This window comes from Pogona vitticeps, chromosome 4 (assembly GCF_051106095.1).
Source record: "Pogona vitticeps strain Pit_001003342236 chromosome 4, PviZW2.1, whole genome shotgun sequence".
Taxonomy (NCBI): domain Eukaryota; kingdom Metazoa; phylum Chordata; class Lepidosauria; order Squamata; family Agamidae; genus Pogona; species Pogona vitticeps.
In genome coordinates this window covers 210,693,850-210,715,259 of record NC_135786.1, presented here as the reverse complement: position 1 = coordinate 210,715,259, position 21,410 = coordinate 210,693,850, and the positions used below count along the sequence as shown (strand labels likewise).

Here is a 21,410-nt window from a genome sequence, read left to right as displayed (position 1 = left end):
TTAATCACAGAATCCTGCTAGCCTGTGTTGCACTCATGAATTCCTGGTTTCTGGCCTACGACCTCATTCTGTTCTCTCTTGGGATTATTTCCCAAAAATTCAATTACATGGTTCTAGCTGGAGATCTAATGCTGCCCAGTTCCAGTCTAACAAGACCTAAGAAGAGGTAATCTTTGTCATCCTTAATCTACTGGGAATATTTTCTCCACACGTTGGTGGCTCCGTCTACCCGCCCTTCGTACGTGTAAAACAGTGTGAGTGTGAGAGAGGTTTAGGGAAAGATCCTGTTCTTTTCTCTGCTTATCCTTGTAGCACCTGTACATAAAGTCTGCTGGGGTACTGCATAACTTTGTAGTAGCAGTCTGAATCTTAGAACCCTCTCAGCCACATGAGTTTGCTTCTTTGGGTATACAGTATTTCCCTATATTAGTTACTGTATATGCTTTATTGTTGACTCTTTGCTATATTTTAATTCTGATACTCTATGCCCCTGGCATAGAGTTATCAAGTCCCACAACACTCACTGTGCAGTTGGTCGTGACTAAGGCAAGTTCTGGGAGGGAGAACCACTCCTTAAATAGGCCTTCTCTTCAGGCGAGTCTCATGAGTGGCCCAGGAGCTGCTACAAAGGGCCTGATCCACGTGCCAGATCCTGACAATTTGAAACAAACTAACAGAATTCTTAGAACTGCAAAGCTGGAAGGGACTGGATGGAGCACTGAGTCCAGCCCCTGTCAAGAAGGCACAGTGGAGAATAAAACTCCCAGCCTCTGGCTCAACAGCCAGATACCTAAGTCACTGAGTTATCCAATTACTAAATGCATCAACATACTCAGAAATGCATGGATATATTTATTCATATACCTTAGGCTGATGGCTTGAGTAATGATAATGTTTACTATTAAGCATTTCTGTAGCATATGTCAAGTGTTCAGGGCATAGATATATGCACAAAGCTAGTAAGATACAGTGATTAAACAAACCAAATGTTCTTGGACCAGATACATTCATTCTCTTAGTTTGACATTTTATACAGTTATTTTTAAATATTTTTCCCAGTTTTATAGTAACTTCATACAGTTATTGTGAGGAAAACAAAATGAGGAAGAAAATAGCCGTGCACTGCCTTAAGCTCATTGTTAACAAAAGAGATATTGTATATATGTACAAATACACACACATATCTTTATGTTGTTGTTATGTGCTGTCAAGTTGCCTCCAACTTATGGTGACCCTATGAATAAGCAGTCTCCAAAACAGTTTAAGATTTCTTGCCTGCATTGATGTTGATGATTGAATCACAGTATATTTCTTCATTGTAATTCTTCTGTAGTCATGATTTTGTCTTCTTAACATTCAACTGTAGAGGTCCTCAACCCCAAGTCTGCGGCCCAGTGCCAGTCCATGGCCCCAACCATGGAGACAGACCTCCCACGTGGGGTTAAAAAGGTTGGGAACCCCCGATGTAGAGGATACTATCCACTGGATAGTGATGGACTAAGCGTCTGGAAAACAGGGTTCAAATTTCCACTTGGTCATGGAAACTTACTGGGGGAATGGAAGTGGTAAAACCACTCCTTAAAATATCTCTTACCCGAGAAGTCAGGTTAGCCCCCTCCCTCTTGTCCTTCCATCATACGGCAAAGATCTTCCTCTTCAGGCAGGCTTTTAAACAGTATCTCAGGAATGCTGGTTTTTAACTTAGAGGTTTTTAAATGTTTTTGAATTGTTTTTAAACTTAATTTTTAAAATCTCAATATATGTTTAATTGTTTTTTAAATATTATATTTATGAAGTATTTTTAAATCTATTGTTTTATCTCTTGTGAGCTGCCTTGGATCTCCTATGGGGAGAAAGGCAGCTTATAATTAATTTAAATGAAATAAATAAATAACATAAAACAAATATTTCCAAGTTATTGCTGCTTTCTGCCACTAGGATGGTATCATCTGTATATCTTAAATTATTGATGGTGAGCTTACAGTAACATGTCTAATAGCTCTTATTGACTGTGCAGCTGAATTTATATTTGAACCAGAGATTTCTCACTTTTCCAACTATGATGAAACCCCAAGTCATGAGAATGGCTAACAGTTGGATTCCAGAAGATCTCCTGTATGGAGAATTAATGCAAAAAAGTGCCCCAGAGGGAGACCACAGCTGCAATACAAGGATATCTGCAAGTGGGATCTGAAGGCCTTAGGAATGGACCTCAACAGAATGGGAAACGCTGACATTTGAGCGTTCAGCCTGGAGGCAGGCGTTGCATCATGGCCTCTCCCAATTTGAAGAGACACTTGTTCAGCAGGCTGAGGCAAAGAAGCAGTCTCAAAACCAGCAAAATCAGGAAGCTGGACAGGGGACAGATTGTATTTGTCTTCAGTGTGGAAGGGATTGTCACTCTCGAACTGGCCTTCTCAGCCACACTAGACGCTGTTCCAAGACCTCCATTCAGATCATGTTTCCATAGTCTCTTGAGATTGAAGGATGCCTACTGATTTCTATGTGGTTATGTTACTCATTGTTTTTCATTCTGTTACTTCAAAAAAATCTTAGGATTTATAACATTTCTCTCAAAATGTCTTGAAAAATGGTTAAATAAACCCCTTTTACTTTATACATTGTTGTTGATGTTGTTGTTTAGTCGTGTCCGACTCTTTGTAACCCCATGGACCAGAGCATGTCAGGACCTCATGTCTTCCACTGCCTCCTGGAGTTGGGTCAAATTCATGTTGGTACCTTTGAGTTTGAAGAATAGTTTGCTAGAGTTGTTCCAAACAATTAGCCAGCTCTCCAGCAAAGTCACTGAACAGTTAACATTCCTGACAGCTGAACATATGTTTATGTTACAATTAACATGTTTGTCTTGTAACATATCAATATGGAGAAGGCATTTTTAAGATCTATAGTGCAACCTTTCTATGATTATAATTTTGAGTTCACAATAGTTTGCCATTTTAGGGTGACAGTATCCTAGTGCATCAAATTCTCAGTGGCATATTAGAGCATTATTACTCTAAGCTCTGCAAAAAACGTTAGTCATAACAATAATGTTATCAGCATAATAGCCGTTTGCCAGATATAAATTATAGATCCCTGAGATTACAAGGACTTTTGGAACAATACAATTTCCTATTTTAAAATTATTCTTGGAATACTAAACTTTTGAAGCTCCAGACCCCTGGAAAAGAAATTATTTACAGATTGAGTGTGTGTGGATAACTGAACAAATTATAAGTATAGGGAGATAAGACAAGCCACTCAGAGGCACTCAAGTCATCAAGATACCAAGACTTCATGCTACATCACACACACTGATTACCAACAACATTCAAGTAGCAGCAAAGCAGCAGATGATCAACATGAATTTTCCTCCATAGATTGAAATTAATTTGGCTGGGTCAGCATTTAGAATTATTTTGTGTGGTTTCTTAATATGTTTAGAGGCTAAGATAATATTTTCTTTAATACAGTTTTATTCTTAAGATCTGGCATTTTAGAGATAAATTTTCTCTTATTTTAAAATAAGTTATTTAAATGGAAGCTATTGAAATTTTGAAACCTAATTATGACTTGATTTCATTCCTGCATATAACTTAAGTTTTATTTTGGATGTATTTTTGTTTGCGACTTCTCACAGCTGTAAGAATTTCAGATGGCAATTTATTTTAAGCATTTGTTTTCATAACTGTAATATTTTCAATACATATTACATTGTTATTTTTTTCAAGTATTTTGTGTTTAGTAAATGTAGAAGCAATGTAAAATAAAGCTTGTAGAATTAGACAAGGTGATGTTGCCAGATATATACCTTGATACTCAGATGAATTTTGATATGCTTGTCAATGATTTTTTTGGTTGGGGGGAGTTATCTGGAATTAAACCTTTACAGGGATAAAATGCCAGCTGTGTTGAACACAGGCTTCTGATTTTTTTTCCGTAGAGGTCTATACAGTTATGTAGGTCTCTTAGGGAGATATTCAGGTGTCAGAATCTCTGACCTGACAGCTGAGCCACTGGATAGAAAAGCTGCAAGTTGCATTTCATCAACATTTGAAAGGCCACAGGTGTCCTACCCATGGCGGCAAAGAAGCCCTGGAAGGTATCCAGAGGCAGATTAGCAGTCTACAGACTGGAAGGGGGAGGCGGGGAAAGCGCCAAATTTGAATTTGGTGCTTTCCCCACCTCCCCCTTCTGGTCGGTAGGTCAATTCTCCGGCCGCAAGTTGATTGGAAATCTTGTGGCTGGAGAAGTACGTACATTGAAAAATACGTAAGTGGAGCCATTCGTAAGAGGAGACTCCACTGTATTAAATCTATTGTAAGGTTTCCAAGAGGTGACTGGATAACTCAAGTGAGTTCGAATATTCAGCTGTGAAGCCAGGGGTCCCCTCTGGGAGTGGTCTGGAACCGTGTAGTTAGCCCACACAGTGGGGAAGTGAAACCCAGATCACAGAGTTACTAAGGCAGATGCCACTAGAAATGACTGGTACAACACTTCTGAGTACTTTATAACTATGAACTCTTGGCAAGGGTCACTATTACGTGGCAGTCAGCAACACACAATTAATTAAGGTTTATGAGAGAATAAGAAAGAGATTGTGCAGTTTTTTGTTTCATGCCTTAAGTTCTCTCAAGACCATATGCTTCCTACCTACCATTTTTAAGTGGAAAGTAGAGGAAAGGATGTATTTTATTAATACTAAAAAAAATCCCCCTTCACAGAACCGTTTAATATTAGGAGATCTCTCCTTGTGAACTGAGCAAAGCAATACTTTGCATAACTGCATTTTATCTTTGGATTTTCGACAACTTTCCCCAATATATAATCATCTGAATCCAATACCTGATAAAAATGGGTATATAAACTTTCATCATCATCATCATCATCATCATCATCATCATCATCATCATCATCATTATTATTATTATTATTATTATTATTATTATTATTATTATTATTATTATTATTATTATTATTATTATTATTAATTGTATTTATACCCCGCCTATCTAGTCATTTTGACCACTCTAGGCGGCACTGAAATCTCCTGCAATAATGAATATTGCCTTAGGATATAAGGATTCAAGGTGTTCTACAGAGTTATTATCAATAGTAGCCCAGACGTTATTAATAGTTATGTTCTTATTAGATGTTCTATAGGTGGCATATGACCCCAGAAAAACTGTCAAAGATGTATACTGATGTATCAGATAAGTGTTGGAAATGTGAAACACAAACGGGAAGTTATTATCATATGTGGTGGTCGTGTGGGGTAGCGAAAAAATATTGGAAAAGAGTACATGTTATGTTACAACAAATTTTGCTTTGTAAAGTACCACTAATTCCAGAATTGTTTCTATTAAGCATGATACCCGATAACACAGGTAAGTCAAAGGAACATATAGTTATATATATTATTACAACAGCCAGAATTATGTATGCTAGAAATTGGAAAAGTACGACGGTGCCGGAACAAGAAGATCTTATTGAAAAGATACGGGAAATAGCCGAAATTGACATCTTATCAGAAGTTATGAAAGACCAATCCTTGCAAAGGGCAACAGAAAGACGGGACTTATTTTATAAATGGACTGAATCAACAGGCAGTAGCTAAATATATATAGTGAAATGAGAACCTTATACACAAGGCAGAAAAGAGTAAATAAAATGATTTCAATGGCGGCCGCATGACCCGAAATGGCCCCTATCAGTGTTTTTGTGCCCTCCCCTTGCTTACGGAGGTCGCGAAAACGCTGCGGGGGGGCATTTCGGGTCATCTGGCGGCCATTTTGGAGCCGCCGATCAGCTGGACGCGAAAACATCGCTGGAGGGGTAAGTTTGGACTAAGTTTAATGCATTCCAATAGGCTTTCCTTACCCGCACAGCGATGTTTTCGTATAGCGAAGGTTAATCCGGAACGGATTAACCTCGCTATACGGGGCACCACTGTATTGGGTAATGGAACTAAGCTGATGTGCTTGCTCGAAGCTTAGTTGAAACCAGGATCCCAAGACCTCCCTTCTATTAGAATGCCTTAGTCTGGAGTTGGGATTAGCTTTTAATAAATAACTTACAAAACCATCCAGCTCCAACTCTTCCCTCTCCCAGGTCTCCTGGGAAAATACTATATCATATTCCCTGGTAAACTTTTGAAAAGAGGGGCCTGCAGCCTTCCTTTGGCAGCCTGCAGTGTTCCAGGAAAGAAATGTCAGCGAGAGGGCTTGTTGATGGATTAAGGGTCATTCAGAGGCAGATGGATCTGAGGTGAATATTTTCTTTCCTGCAGCAGAGTTGAGGAGGGTATCACTCTGAGAAAATTACTTGTTTTGTCCACATTAGGTAGGCATGCCAGGAAGTTGGAAAATTGTTCCCTTGAGTCTCTACATCAGAGCAGTAGGCTACTGCTCTCTCACTAGATGAGGCTTGGCTTCTTTCTGGAACCTGGTCTTTCCCCCTAGATGGCTCAACAGAAACTGTATCTTCCTCTGCAGGTTCAATCAGCTCTGTTGATGGGCTCCACCTGTTTACATTAGACACCACAGGAAAGGCAGGGTTAAATGAGCAGCTCACCTTCTCAGGGGAGCTGATTTCCAACTTGTCCAGTTCTCTCATTTAGGTCCAGGTAGATAAAGTCATAATTTCTGTTTTTGGAGTTGGGGTCACTTCACTAGGAACTCCTTTTGGAGCAAGTTTATTCAACAGGGGATTTAATTCGACTATGACCTGATGTCACGTAGTACGTATCTTCCCACTCTGAGGCTCTAGATTCCTTTCAGAAGAGCCTGTTTCTCTTATATCAGGTTCTTTTTTCTATGGCCTAATAAGAAACAGTTATTGCAGATTTTAAAGTAGGGGGTGTCATCACTGAAAATATTCTCTAGGGTAGTCTTGCTCAGTAGAGGATTTCTTCTCTCACGTGGCTGACATTGCAACGTATCTGGTAGCCCAGATAGGCGGGGTATAAATCAAATAAATAAATAAAATAAATATATGTCTTTCTGCTCTGAGATTCTGAATCAGCAGCTTCCTCGTTCTTAGACTTACTCCATTGCTCTATTGTTTCTGAGTGTTTGGTGTCCCTCTGGAGTTTCTTGTCGTAATTTAATCCACCCTTCCTTGCCCTTATTTTTATCAGGTGGCCCTTTAAAAGCTCAAATCTGATAATTATGTCATTTTGTACTTCATAAAGTAAAGCATGGAAGGGATCTAAGAGGTTTTTCTCATCAGATTCCAAGGGTTCTGTGGGTTCTTTCGCCCTCTCCATTGGCAGCTGTGGATCATTCTCTACCAACTCCATACCATTTGGTGGAAATTTCCCCCAATAGTCTCAGTAGTGTCCAGATCAATTAAATTAGTGCTATAGTTTTCTTTCACTTGAGGGCTTTTAGCATAATCTGAGGTACAAAGCTCCAGTGGCAGAGGGTGCAGCAGTTATTAAAAACTTTTACTACAGATATGTCCATCTCAGTCATTGTGTCTTTACGTCCATACAGCCATTCAGCTGGATTCCCTTTTGTGAATGTGATCACTGCATGAGCATGGGGACTATTGAAATATAAATACTCCACAGATAACAGGACAGCTAAGGTAAAAGCTCCGGAAAAAGGAGTTTCTAAAAGATTTAGGAAGTACAATTTATCCTTGTATCATGGTGTAAACCCCGCTGGCTTAGGAATATTTAGCCTTGTTAGCTTTTGTCTGTTCAAGACTAGTTTCCAGCCATGATCTGTTATGATCCTGTCCTTTAAGGTTCTAGGTTTCTGTGAGGCATGGGCCTCTCTGGCAAAGCAGAGGCCTCTCTGCTTTGCCAGAGAGGTGAACATATTCTTCTGGGTATGATTTTTTTATTTACAGTTGGCTTCTCAGTATGATTAACACTTTGCTGTGCTCAGCTTCTATCCAGTAATTTAAAGAACTTATTGAACTGCATGTTTTTATATTGAGTTTTTAAAGGATTTTTAAACATTTTTGCTTTTCTTATTATTTGTGATACCCCTTTTAGTAACTTTTTTTTAACATTCCTTTTTACAGGCCACAGAAGTAGTGGTAGCTCTCTCTGCACTAGGTCTACTGTTGGTGCCCTCTATATTGGATTTTAGCGACAGCTTTTTACAGATATCCACCAGGATAATTAAAAGATGGAGGTATTCATATTTGTATACAAATACTAGTATCTACGCACAGCTGGACTTAACAAGGCAGGTGCTGGCCCGTCCACTTATGTGTCCAGCAGTGGTGGCCTCGCTTATCCTTCCAGTCACTCCTGGAGCTCTGCTGTCTTCCTGCTTGGCTAGCGACTCAGCAGCCATGCAGGGAGACTTGTCCTCCCTCCCACTGCCCAGAGTGTGCAGGCGAGCAGGAAGAGAGCAGAGCTCCAGGAGTGATTGGAAGGATGAGCAAGGCTGCCGCCACCACCAAACACATGAGTGCAGGGACTGGCCCCTCATTAAGTCCAGCTGTGTGGGAATATTTGTATTCATATACAAAGGTGAATACCCACATCTAGTTAAAAGTTTGTTAAATTCATTTAGGAAGGATTTCATATGCTGTATATCCTCTGTTAAGTACAGAAGCCAGCTTTCAAATACTGAACAATATCTACCTGGTGTCAGAATTTGTATTGGAAATTCTTTAGTTATATTCCCTCCATCTGGAGTTAATATTGATGGTTGCTTCTTCAATTCCTGACAGATTAGTCTTATCAGAGGGTTCCATTAACATGGGACCAGGTGTCATATTTTCTGTAGGAAACAGTTCACTAGCCAAATTAACAGCCAAATTCTTCTTTGTAACAGTTTAGATTTCCTTTAAGGTCCAAAGACCAATCCAAGTAGGAACTAGTAGGGTATAACTCCCTGTTTTCTTCCCCCGTTGTGGTTTTTGTTTGTACTCTCTGTAGTCTTCTTGGGAGGCCCTTCCCTTGTTCCTGTTGTTTTCCTGCCAATTCACGTGTTTGTCTCCCAGCTGTTGTTTAACTACCCTTTCCTATGTTTTAGAAATGTCTCCATTTGAGCAGGGAGTTCAGTACAATCCAGGGGTAGACTGTTCAGCTGGTGTCTCTTTTCCTTTTTGGGTTAGTAAAAATATTTCTTGATTAAAAGGCTGGAGTCTTTGGAATTCTTACAGCAACTTCCAGGTAGTACCCAGGACTCATGGGCGCAAAAACACAGTCAGAGATGTAAAAATAAATAATAAGCTTGGCTAAATAACTCTATATCAAAAATAATGTAAAAACTATGTGGAAAGGAGTTAGATAAAACTATTGAGCTATAAACTCTATATAAAAAGGGGAGTTAGATAAAAACAAAGAGCGGAAGAGCAAAGATAAATGCTGCTACCATATCCTACCAGAACTGGAACCCGATCAAGTCAAGGATTTATTCTTATTAACAAATGAGTGAATCCAATATATAGTGGTGTCCCACATAGCGACGATAATCTGTTCCGGATAAATCGTTGCTATCCGGATTCGTCGCTATACAGGGCAAAAAAACCCCATAGGAACGCATTAAACCCTGTTTAATCCATTCCTATGGGGGGAAACTCACCGCTAAGCAGAAATCCTCCATAGGGGCAGCCATTTCCGGTGCCTCTAAAGCAAGGCAACACAGCGGGCGGCCATTTTGGAACCGCCAATTAGCTGACCGAAAATGGGGCCTTTGGGAGGACCGCGGGGGAGGGCTCCCCCGCGGTCCTTCTGAAGCCACCGCCGGCATTCCCCTTCGGAAGGGGCATTTTTGCCCAGCTCAGCGGGAGCCCCGCCACTCAGCTGGGGAAAAATGTCGGCGGTGGCTTCAGAAGGACCCCAAAGCCACCACTGACCGTCGACATTTGCCTTCCAAGCTCTCAAAGGGCTTTCCCCCCCGACATTGGAGAAAGCCCTTTGAGAGCTCGGAAGGCTCTCAGTGGCGGCGGCGGCAGGGTAAGGGGTGTCCGGATGCCTTCCAGGCGAAGCACTGGAAGGCATCCAGACCCGCCGCCGGCGCCGGGAGCCGCGCCACACCTGGTTTTCCAGCCATGCTTGGACTCCCGGGAGTCCAAGCATGGCTGGGATAGGCGGGCGCAGCGCAGCTCCCGGCAGCAAGGGCAGGGTAGGGGGGTCCGGATGCCTTTCCCCTTAGGCAACATCGCAATGCGATCGCAAAAGCGATCGCAAAAAAGCCATCGCTATGCGGATTCGTCGTTAAACGGGGTGCCCGTTAAGCGAGGCACCACTGTATCACCCTCTGCAGCCCTATTTTGTATGATACTTTTCACATTACCTTTTGAAGGGGTTGATTAGAGGCCCAAAAAAGGATAACATTAAATGAAGCAGATTGAGGAATGACTCTAGAATTCTGGGGAAGTCTCTGCCTTGGTCAGAGTGTTCTCATTTTTATCTTGGAGAGGCAGGCTAATTGCCTGTTCACTGTGTAAATGGCCCTGTGATGTTTTGCCCATATTTATTTTGCAATCTACATCAATGTACTATAGCAGATAGAGTGACTAGAACTCAGGAAACGTGTTTAAATCCCTAAATGGCCATGGAAACTCAACAGTGGGTGGTAATGGTAAAACCAGTCCTTAAACATTTCACATACCTTGCACACCCTTTTAGGGTCACTATAGACTGGATGCAAGCTGACAGAAGGTAACAACAGACTAAACAGTAAATAATTTGTATCCTTTCAGGACATCTATAACCTGCTCCCTATTTATTACTGTTGTACTTTCAATCCATTTACATACAGTATTTTGATATACATTACTTTTCATCTGATTTTGCAGCAGAACTTCCGCCACCTTATACCGCCATTGCCAGCCCAGATGCCAGTGGTGTTCCTGTAATAAACTGCCGTGTGTGCCAATCACTAATCAATTTGGAAGGGAAGCTTCACCAGCATGTGGTCAAATGCACAGAGTGCAACGAAGCTACGGTAAATGGCTTTATGAGCTTTTTTCTCTCTAACATGTTTCTGTTTTGAAAACGAATGTGATGGTTGGCAGTCACAGTCTCATATACAGTTATAAAGATCACTGTAAGGGAGGAATCACTGTTAGCTCTCTTGTTGGAAGAAACAATAAGATGATGCTCCTGTTGTTTAAGCTTCCAGGAATCAAACAGGAATTAGCCATATTGCTCCTCGTGTGAGACCATCATTAATTAAACCAGTTGGAGAGGTTAGCATTTGTTCTGTACTTTTTATATCTGAAAACAAGCATGTGGAAAGTTTGCATTCCAGACCATGCATCCACTTCGTTCACAAAGCTGCTTGCTTCTGTGGGCTAATCAGATCCTGAATGATTACATTCTCTATCTGTAATTCTCTCCAAATGCTGCATGCTGAAAGGCCTACTCTGAAGGACTACTCTGTTCCCCACCAGTAGATGCAGCTTATAAAGCTTTCCCAGGTCATTATTTTAAAGATGTTCCTCCAAAAACAAACACACATTGCAACTGTCATCTTAAGGGGAAACCTAGAAAAATTGCCTTTTTAAAAGGCTCTAGATCCCAAAATCTGCAGCTTTAGGGAGAATGAGCAACAATCATTTGCATAGGAAGGGCAACATAACTTTCTCCTCCACCATCTATATTCATTTATTTATACGTTCCAGGGCTGTGGCACTTTCATGAAAAATGCTACTCTTCAATTTAAGGTATATAATAATAAGGTAAATGGGGGCCTCAATGTTCCAATTCATCATTAGGGGCTCTGAATAGATGAGTCTGCAGACTTGACTGTTGTAGACAGCAGCTGCCCAGTTTTAAGGATGTGCCTAATAGAGAACAGAGGTGCATTGTGTCATCAGGCTGTAGGGTATTCAATATTAACGTAAAGGTGGGAAACATTTGGTCCTCCAGATGGAGGACTACAGAGGAGGAAGTACAATGGTGGAGTGAACCAAACAGAGAAGAAAATTTGAACTGTGTTTATGAAAGAAAAGAAATATTTTCATTATACAGTGGGGTCTCTACTTAAGAACTTAATCCGTATTGGAAGGTGGTTCTCAAGTGGAAAAGTTCTTATGGAGAATCTGCATTTCCCATAGGAATGCATTGAAAACCATTAAATCCGTATCTGCGCTTTTCCGTCCATAGAAACTAATGGGAAGCTGCTATTCCGCCTTCTGCCACTAGAGGGGGATATTTTTTCTTTTTTTCTTAGGTCAGGGAACAGTGTTAAAAGCACTTCTGAGGAAGCTAATTTTGAAGCAATAGACTGAAAACCAATTAATCCGTTCTGGCTGTTTTTTTGTTATGTAGAGGTGCGTTCGTACATTGAAGCATTAGTTCCCATAGGAACTAATGCAAAGCTGGTTAATACGTACTCTACCACTCGTCGTCGTTTAGTCGTTTAGTCGTGTCCGACTCTTCGTGACCCCATGGACCAGAGCAGCCAGGCCCTCCTATCTTCTACTGCCTCCCGGAGTTGTGTCAAATTCATGTTGGTTGCTTTGCAGACACTGTACAGCCATCTCATCCTCTGTCGTCCCCTTCTCCTATTGCCTTGACACTTTCCCAACATCAGGGTCTTTTCCAGGGAGTCTTTTCTTCTCATTAGATGGCCAAAGTACTGGAGCCTCAGCTTCAGGATCTGTCCTTCCAGTGAGCACTCAGGGTTGATTTCCTTTAGAATTGATAGGTTTGTTCTCCTTGCAGTCCAGGGAATTCTCAAGAGTCTCCTCCAGCACCACAATTCAAAGGCATCAGTTCTTCGGCGGTCTGCTTTCTTTATGGTCCAGCTCTCACTTCCATACATCACGACAGGAAAAACCATAGCTTTGACTATTCGGACTTTTGTTGGCAAGGTGATGTCTCTGCTTTTTAAGATGCTGTCAAGATTTGTCATCGCTTTCCTCCCAAGAAGCAGGTGCCTTTTAATTTCATGGCTGCTGTCTCCATCTGCAGTGATCATGGAGCCCAGGAAAATAAAATCTGTCACTGCCTCCATATCTTCCTCTTCTATTTCCCAGGAGGTGATGGGACCAGTGGCCATGATCTTAGTTTTTTTGATGTTGAGTTTCAGACCGTTTTTTGTACTCTCCTCTTTCACACTCATTACAAGGTTCTTTAATTCCTCCTCACTTTCTGCCATCAGAGTGGTGTCGTCTGCATATCGGAGGTTGTTGATGTTTCTTCCAGCAATCTTAATTCCGGCTTGGGATTCCTCCAGTCCAGCCTTCCGCATGATGTATTCTGCATATAAGTTGAATAAGCTGGGGAACAATATACAGCCCTGTCGTACTCCTTTCCCAATTTTGAATCAATCAGTTGTTCCATATCCAGTTCTAACTGTTGCTTCCTGTCCCACATATAGGTTTCTCAGTAGATAGATAAGGTGGTCAGGCACTCCCATTTCTTTAAGAACTTGCCATAGTTTGTTGTGGTCCACACAGTCAAAGGCTTTTGCATAGTCGATGAAGCAGAAGTAGATATTTTTCTGGAACTCTCTGGCTTTCTCCATAATCCAGCGCAAGTTAGCAATTTGGTCTCGAGTGCCTCTGCCTCTTCGGAATCCAGCTTGTACTTCTGGGAGTTCTCAGTCCACATACTGCTGAAGCCTACCTTGGAGGATTTTGAGCATAACCTTGCTAGCGTGTGAAATGAGTGCAATTGTGCGGTAGTTGGAGCATTCATTGGCACTGCCTTTCTTTGGGATTGGGATGTAGACTGATCTTTTCCAATCCTCTGGCCACTGTTGGGTTTTCCAAACTTGCTGGCATATTGAATGTAGCACCTTAACAGCATCATCTTTCAAGATTTTAAATAGTTCAACTGGAATGCCATCACCTCCACTGGCCTTGTTGTTAGCCATGCTTTCTAAGGCCCACTTGACTTCACTCTCCAGGATGTCTGGCTCAAGGTCAGCAGCTGCATTGTCTGGGTTGTCCGGGATATCCACATCTTTCTGATATAATTCCTCTGTGTATTCTTGCCACCTCTACTTGATGTCTTCTGCTTCTGTTAGGTCCCTCCCATTTTTGTCCTTTATCATGTCCATCTTTGCGCGAAATGTTCCTCTAATATCTCCAATTTTCCTGAACAGATCTCTGGTTTTTCCTTTTCTGTTATTTTCCTCTATTTCTTTCCATTGTTCATTTTAGAAGGCCCTCTTGTCTCTCCTTGCTATTCTTTGGAAGTCTGCATTCAACTTTCTGTAACTTTCCCTATCTCCCTTGCATTTTGCTTCCCTTCTCCTCTCTGCTATTTCTAAGGCCTCGTTGGACAGCCATTTTGCTTTCTTGCATTTCCTTTTCTTTGGGATGGTTTTTGTTGCTGCCTCCTGGACAATGTTACGAGCCTCTATCCAAAGTTCTTCAGGCACTCTGTCCACCAAATCTAGTTCCTTAAATCTGTTCTTTACTTCCACTGTGTACTCATAGGGGATTTGGTTTAGATTATACCTGAGTGGCCCAGTGGTTTTTCCTACTCTCTTCAGTCTAAGCTTGAATTTTGCTATGAGAAGCTGATGATCAGAGCCGCAGTCAGCTCCAGGTCTTGTTTTTGCTGACTGTATAGAGCTTCTCCATCTTTGGCTGCAAAGAATATAATCAGTCTGATTTCGATATTGCCCATCTGGTGATTTCCATGTATAGAGTCGCCTCTTGTGTTGTTGGAAAAGAGTGTTTGTGATGACCAGCTTATTCTCTTGACAAAACTCTATTAGCCTTTGCCCTGCTTCATTCTGAACTCCAAGGCCAAACTTCCCTGTTGTTCCTTTTATCTCTTGGCTCCCTACTTTAGCATTCCAGTCCCCTAGAATGAGAAGAACATCTTTCTTTGGTGTCAGTTCTAGAAGGTGTTGTAAATCTTCATAAAACTGTTCAATTTCAGTCTCCTCAGCAGTGGTGGTTGGTGCATAAACTTGGATTATTGTGATGTTGAAAGGTCTGCCTTGGATTCGTATTGACATCATTCTATCATTTTTGAGATTGTATCCCATTACAGCTTTTCCCACTCTTTTGTTGACTATGAGGGCCACTCCATTCCTTCTACGGGATTCTTGCCCACAATAGTAGATATGATAATCATCTGAGCTGAATTCACCCATTCCTGTCCACTTTAATTCACTGATGCCCAGGATGTCGATGTTTATTCTTGCCATCTCCTGTTTGACCACCTCCAGCTTCCCAAGGTTCATAGATCTTACATTCCAGGTTCCTATGCAGTATTTTTCTTTGCAGCATTGGATTTTCCTTTCACTTCCAGGCGCGTCCACAGCTGAACGTCCTTTCGGCTTTGGCCCAACCACTTCATTAGCTCTGGAGCTACTTGTACTTGTCCTCAGTAGCATGTTGGACGCCTTCCGACCTGAGGGTCCCATCTTCCAGCGTCATATCTTTTAGCCTTTTGTTTCTGATCATGGGGCATTCTTGGCAAAGCTACTGGAGTGGCATTGCCAGTTCCTACTCCAGGTGGATTGCCTTTAGTCGGAACTCTCCACTATGTCCTGTCCATCTTGGGTGTCCCTGCACGGCATAGCCCATAGCTTTTCTGAGTTACTCAAGCCCCTTCGCCACGACAAGGCAGCAATCCATGAAGGGGGAGAATTTTTTTTAACCTAAGATGACCTAAGGTTAAAAAAAGAGCAGGAAAGGTTTTTTTTCCTGTTCTTATCTAGGATTTCTGTTCTCAAGTAGAAGCAAAATTTAGCAAACGGAGCTGTTCTTAAGTAGAATTGTTCTTAAGTAGGGACGTTCTTAAGTAGAGACCCCACTGTATCTGCAGGAGAAAAGTAATGATGGGTTCCGTTTTTGCATGAGAATATAAGAACTATGTCATCCTTCTTAATTGGAGGGGACAAACAACAACAACAACATTTCTGTTTAAACATGGTTCTGATGGAACAAACCAGCTCTGTATTAGTACATAACTACTTATTTGAGAGGGACATGGTGGCACTGCGGGTTAAACCGCAGAAGCCTCTGTGCTGTAAGGCAGTGGTTCTTAACCTTGGGTAATCCAGGTCCTCTTGGACTGCAATTCCCAGAAGACCTCACCACCAGCTATGATGGTTGGGGCTTCTGGGGCTTGCAGTCCAAGAACACCTGGGTTACCCAAGGTTAAGAACCACTGCTGTAAGGTCTATAGATCTGCAGCTGTAAGATCGAATCCACGTGACGGAGTGAGCATCCGTCGCTTGTCCCAGCTCCAGCCAACCTAGTGGTTCGAAAGCATGCAAATGCGAGTAGATAAATAGGAACCACCTCAGTGGGAAGGTAACAGCGTTTCGTGTCTAAGTTGCACTGGCCATGTGACCATGTGAGATTGTCTTCAGACAAACGCTGGCTCTATGGGTTGGGAAACGGGGATGAGCATCGCCCCCTATATTCGGACACAACTGGACAAAAATTGTCAAAGGGAACCTTTACCTTTACCTTACTTATTTGAGACCACGGCTTTAACACATGATGGTTTGGTTGAATTACACTGGTATGGTTACATTTCTTTTTTATTATTATTTTTGTTGTTTCTGAAATGTTGCGTACATTTTTCTATGTTTTTCTGATCCTTTAAAATTTCTACCCCATGTTATTAATTTGTGGGGAAAAAACCAGTCTAGTAGTATTATACTGTAGTATCTATGAACATACTTGCAGCAGGTGATCTGTATCTCCATGTACTAGGTAGCCAGTGAGGTGCAATCGGGGGACTGAGGTTTGAAAGAGCCAGGTACATCTCAACCATGAAACTAAACTAGTAACTTGGGCCTAGCCACTCTCTTAGCTTAATCTAGCTCAAATAGTTGTTATAAGGTTAAAGTGAGAAGTAAAGCCATGTATGCTTTGATTATTTAAACAATTATTTCACTGAAGATATTTTTTCCTTCCTTTTCATTAAAACACTTGAGATGCCTTAACATATGTACATTAGAAAATAACTGAAAACATCAGAAATCTACAAGCCAGACATAGAAACTGGGGCTTTGGACCCTATCTGGACATATTAGTAAATTAATTTTTTTTATTGTCTTGTACACTATTTAATGGATTTTGGTGTATGCCCCTCTGATCTCTTTAATAGGAAAGAGTGGGATATAAATTAAATAGTAAAATAAAGATGTTGAGAAATTACTCAGAATTTGATTTGTTTGATATTTGTATATCCCATTTTCTTTTAGTACTGGAAATAGCAAGTAAGACAAAATACAGGAAATGTAAAGTAGGTATGCAAATGTTCTTAAAATAACAGCTCTTTTAAGACTGTAGAACAGTGGCAATAAAATTCTACAGGACTACACCAAATACAAATATATTCCAAAGCAAAAAACAAATACAGTACCATCTGATTGAATTACTTAATTATGAGATCTAATGTCATCTGCATGAAGTTCCACAGATGTGGTGCCATTATAGGGAAATGCTTTGTCTTTCACTGTTCTTCTTTCTTCTCCAGTTGGTGAGACAGTAAGCTTCACTCTGTGAACAGCATTTTTAACAATAACAGTTATGTGCCATCAAGTCAATTCTGTCTTAGGCAGCTATTTCAAGGGTTTTGTAGGCATAGAATACTCAGAAGTTGTTTATCCCTGTGACTATACAGCTTGCCCAAAGATGCACAGGCCTGCTCTTCTCCAGGGACACACAATTGGGAACTAATCTCCCAACCTGTGGCTCCACTGAGCTATCTAGCCAGCTAACAGGAGCTATTATTGGATTTTCATTTTTGCAATAATGATTTAACTTTGGCTGTTATCTTAGTGATCTAAGTTTACTGTATATGCCCACCTATTTGTCCACCATGATTAACCTAATCTCATTTCTGTTAATTGTTTTCTTTATGAATATACAGCTCTGCTGTATTCTAGATCGTGAGAGCTGGAGGCTCATCAAATCACTTGCATATCACATGGACTTTTTAATGGTTGCCCTTCACCTTCAGAACTTTTTTTCTCAGGAAAATGTGTATGAATCCCTACTGACATTTTATTTATAAAGTTAAACATTTTTACTTCAGGTAACCTTTGACTAGTTATTGGAATTGTTTCACCTCCATTCATCTACAGTGGTATTGATTGACTGTTATATTTCATGATTACCTCTTTTTAAAATGAACATTTGTATACCACTTTGATATGGCAGTTGTGACCCGCAAGATAGTTTTTTCACCCAGACATTTCTGTACACTCGTCTTAAACAAAATAAAATGTAAATATTGCACATATCCTCAAAAGCTGGGTACATATGGACAACTGGATAAAAAATGGGAAACAGTAATGAAATACAAGGTACCACAACATAAATGGTACATATTCCAAATTGTTTAAAATGTCAACATTTCAAAAATACTAACCGTGCTAAGAAAAACACTGTTGTCCTCTTCCTAGAGCTGTATACTTATGTTGTGTTGTTTCAATCACTGTATTTGGGTTGGGTGTTTTTTGGTGTTTTATTTATTTATTTATTTTGGTCAGTACATTCAGTACCTTTTGTATGTAATTTCTTTTTCTTGTTTTGTGTAGCCAATCAAAAACCCTCCTTCAGGGAAAAAGTATGTTAGATGTCCGTGTAATTGTCTGCTTATCTGTAAGGATACATCACGGAGAATAGGATGTCCAAGGCCCAATTGGTAAGAGCTGGAAAAGTTACAAGTTTTTTGTTGTTAATTTTTGAAAAATATTGATACAATCATAGTGGTATAACTAAATAACTTTAAGTAAAGTGTTGTCCAAAAAAAGGGGGGGGAGGGATGGAGGCAAATATTGTTGCACACTAAAGACGAGCAGTTTTATTCCAGTGAACCCATACCAAAATAAATGTTTGGCAGAAATCCAGTAGTAAGACACAACTAGAGTAGGCCCACTGAATCAGTTGAACTTAGGAGTTGAACTGACTTAGTGGGCCTACTCTAGTAGTGTCTTACTACTGGATTTCTGCTAAATTATTTCGGTATGGACTCACTGGAATAAAACTGCTTGTCTTTAAAATGCAACAATATTTGTCTCGATCCCTCTGCCCCAATGATTCAATGGGCCTACTCCAGTTGTGACTTATCACTTGATTTCAGCCTGTTAGTCTTTAAAGTTCTATAATATTTTGCCTTTGCCCTCTCCCACATTTATTTTTGTGAACATGCTGAAACTAACATGGCTACTTCTTTGGAAAATAGTGAATATATACTTTGTTTGCTTATTTATCTTTTACGATTTTCACATAAACCTGTGTATGACAGCCTACATAAAACTTTTAACAACCATTAAAATATACATATTTATTCCAACCTCTATCAATATCAGATTTTCCAGAGGAATAATTTATTATGAGGCCTGATGATTATAACAAAGCAAGCAAGATGGATGGTTGTCATACAGAGCAAGATGGAGACTTTAAATTTGAGGATGTGTGTGCATAATGTGCAAATTTTACAGAAGTAGTAAGCTACTGGTGCTTTCAAAGGAAATTAGTTGCTCAATATACAACTGTACTCGTTTAGTCTAACAATGAAAAATAACCCAGTTTTCTCTGTACATCAACAGATACTTCTTTTGGATATGCCAAATATAGTCAAGTCAGAATGATAGATTATTTTGATTCTACATAACAAATAAAATGCATCAAAACGGCACTGTCATTGCTTTTTGTAGCCTAATAATGTATTCCTACATGTTTCCTCAGAAAGTAATTTCCAATGTGTTTAGTTGGACTTATTTCTTAGGATGGGTGCTTGGGATTGCAGCCCCAATAAACCAAATACAGTATATACTTAAATAAAATGAATGAAACTGAAGGAAAGAAATAAAAGTGTGATGCATTATATCCAGAAGAAACAAAGTAAGCCAATTTATTTATGCACACTGCAATTTTACAAAGAGCCCGGGAGCAACAAAAAGTAGGAATGTCTGTTGGGTTCCCACTTCAAAACTGACAAACATCTGATCTTTCTTGGTCATGGGGAAGACAATTATCAGTGCAGGGTATGGTTTTCCCCTCCTGATGAAAGGAGTAGATAAAAATCAATGATTTCTGAGTATCAAATTCATTTAAATCATGATTTAAATTTTAAAAATCAATTTTCAAAATGTAAATAACCAAAAATATTTTTTAAAAGTTCAATTGTGATTTAAATCAGTTTATCAATTTGATTAAATTAAATATACCTTATAAGGGTGGTCTCTTGCTGAGTAAACTGCCATTTCAGTCAGTTGGCTCTAGAAATGGTGCATTCTGACACTAAGAAAAGCAGTAAGCAAAGAAGACTGATGGTCTTTTTTGACTGACAAAGAGCTTCAACAGTATACATGCTGCTACTTCAGCTTTTGTAGCTAAAGACTGCTAAGAAGAGACTGTGGCTCTGAGGCAGTATCAACAGACAAAGTGCCAGTCTTAGAGATGGTCACAAATCAGAAAAATGGTGATTCATTTTGATTCTTGATTCATCAAGCTTGATGAATCACGAATTACAAATTTACATTTTTTCTGATGAATAGACAAACCAATTTATCAATTCGTTTTTGCCTTTAAAACTCTATACTCCCACAAAGTTGTTTCCCCCAGGAAAGTGCACTGTGACAGCTGGTCTGGGGAAACCCAATCTTCACCAAACTTGGTGGGACTGTAGATGAGAATTAGCAGATTTTGGTGTCTCTGGATGCCTGGGGTGAGCTTTCCTGGGGGGGCGGCTCTTTGTGAGTGTATAACTCCAACATCTGAAATGTAGTCATCACTAAACTTGGAGGTGTTGTAAAGGATACTCAAAGGAAGCTTCCCTGCAATTGTGGTGTCTCTACATGCTTAGGGGGGCATTTTATAGCTAAATGAATCAATGAATAAAAAATCACTGAAAATTCATTGATTCGTGTTTGTTGGGGGCATTGATTGGTATGAACATGAATCAATGAATTTGTGTTTACTGAACAAATTTGGTCACTCATTTTTTTAATTCATGCCCATCTCTAGTGTGTCTCCATAGGCAAAGCAATACATTTAAAGAACGGCTTACGTTGTTTTCAGTGCAAGTCAGTGCAAGTTTTTGAAATAAACAGAAATATTTTAGTCTGAAGATGTGAATATGCCCACATCAATAAATATGTATTTAAACATTTTTAACTTTTTAGTGTTGGCTTGTCTTTTCTGTGTCTGACAATGCTGTTTTGAATTTTAATGTTGAATCTGGCCCAGTTTAGGGGCCCCAAATTAAATGAAGCTGTAGTACACAACAATTTGGCCTTTTCCTTCATTACACTGATTGGAATGGCATATTCACTTTTCTTTCTACAGTAGACGCATCATTAATCTTGGTCCTGTTATGCTGATTCCAGAGGAGCAGCCAGCACAGCCTGCAATACCTGTTCAGCCAGAAGGTACTAGAGTGGTGTGTGGACACTGTGGAAATACATTCCTAGTAAGTAAACTCAGCAGGCAGCACTCAGAAGGACTAAACTGCTTTCTTTGTGGCCATCCTATGCCCAATACTTTGTAAAGAGACA

General features: G+C 40.2%; 1 protein-coding gene and 1 long non-coding RNA gene across 4 annotated transcripts in view; one reads left to right on the top strand and one right to left on the bottom strand.

Annotated features, from left to right (window-relative positions):
* The window catches only part of PIP4P2 (phosphatidylinositol-4,5-bisphosphate 4-phosphatase 2), a 65,673-nt gene that overhangs the window by 25,309 nt on the left and 18,954 nt on the right, over positions 1-21,410 (top strand). Inside the window, exons 2-6 of one of the 3 annotated variants that reach the window (XM_072999102.2) lie at positions 7,497-7,590; positions 10,771-10,919; positions 11,097-11,163; positions 18,447-18,553; positions 21,202-21,325. In XM_072999102.2, the coding sequence (XP_072855203.2) occupies positions 10,885-10,919; positions 11,097-11,163; positions 18,447-18,553; positions 21,202-21,325 (333 nt within the window). In that variant the 5' untranslated portion in view covers positions 7,497-7,590; positions 10,771-10,884. The remainder of the gene's footprint in view (positions 1-7,496; positions 7,591-10,770; positions 10,920-11,096; positions 11,164-18,446; positions 18,554-21,201; positions 21,326-21,410) is intronic. The other 2 variants (XM_072999101.2, XM_072999100.2) reach the window with 2 other exon arrangements.
* LOC144589273 (uncharacterized) lies at positions 16,816-18,449 on the bottom strand. The gene is made up of 2 exons (XR_013545312.1): positions 18,278-18,449; positions 16,816-17,403 (listed from the first exon to the last, which is right to left on the bottom strand). It is a non-coding gene; the product is annotated as an uncharacterized LOC144589273 (long non-coding RNA).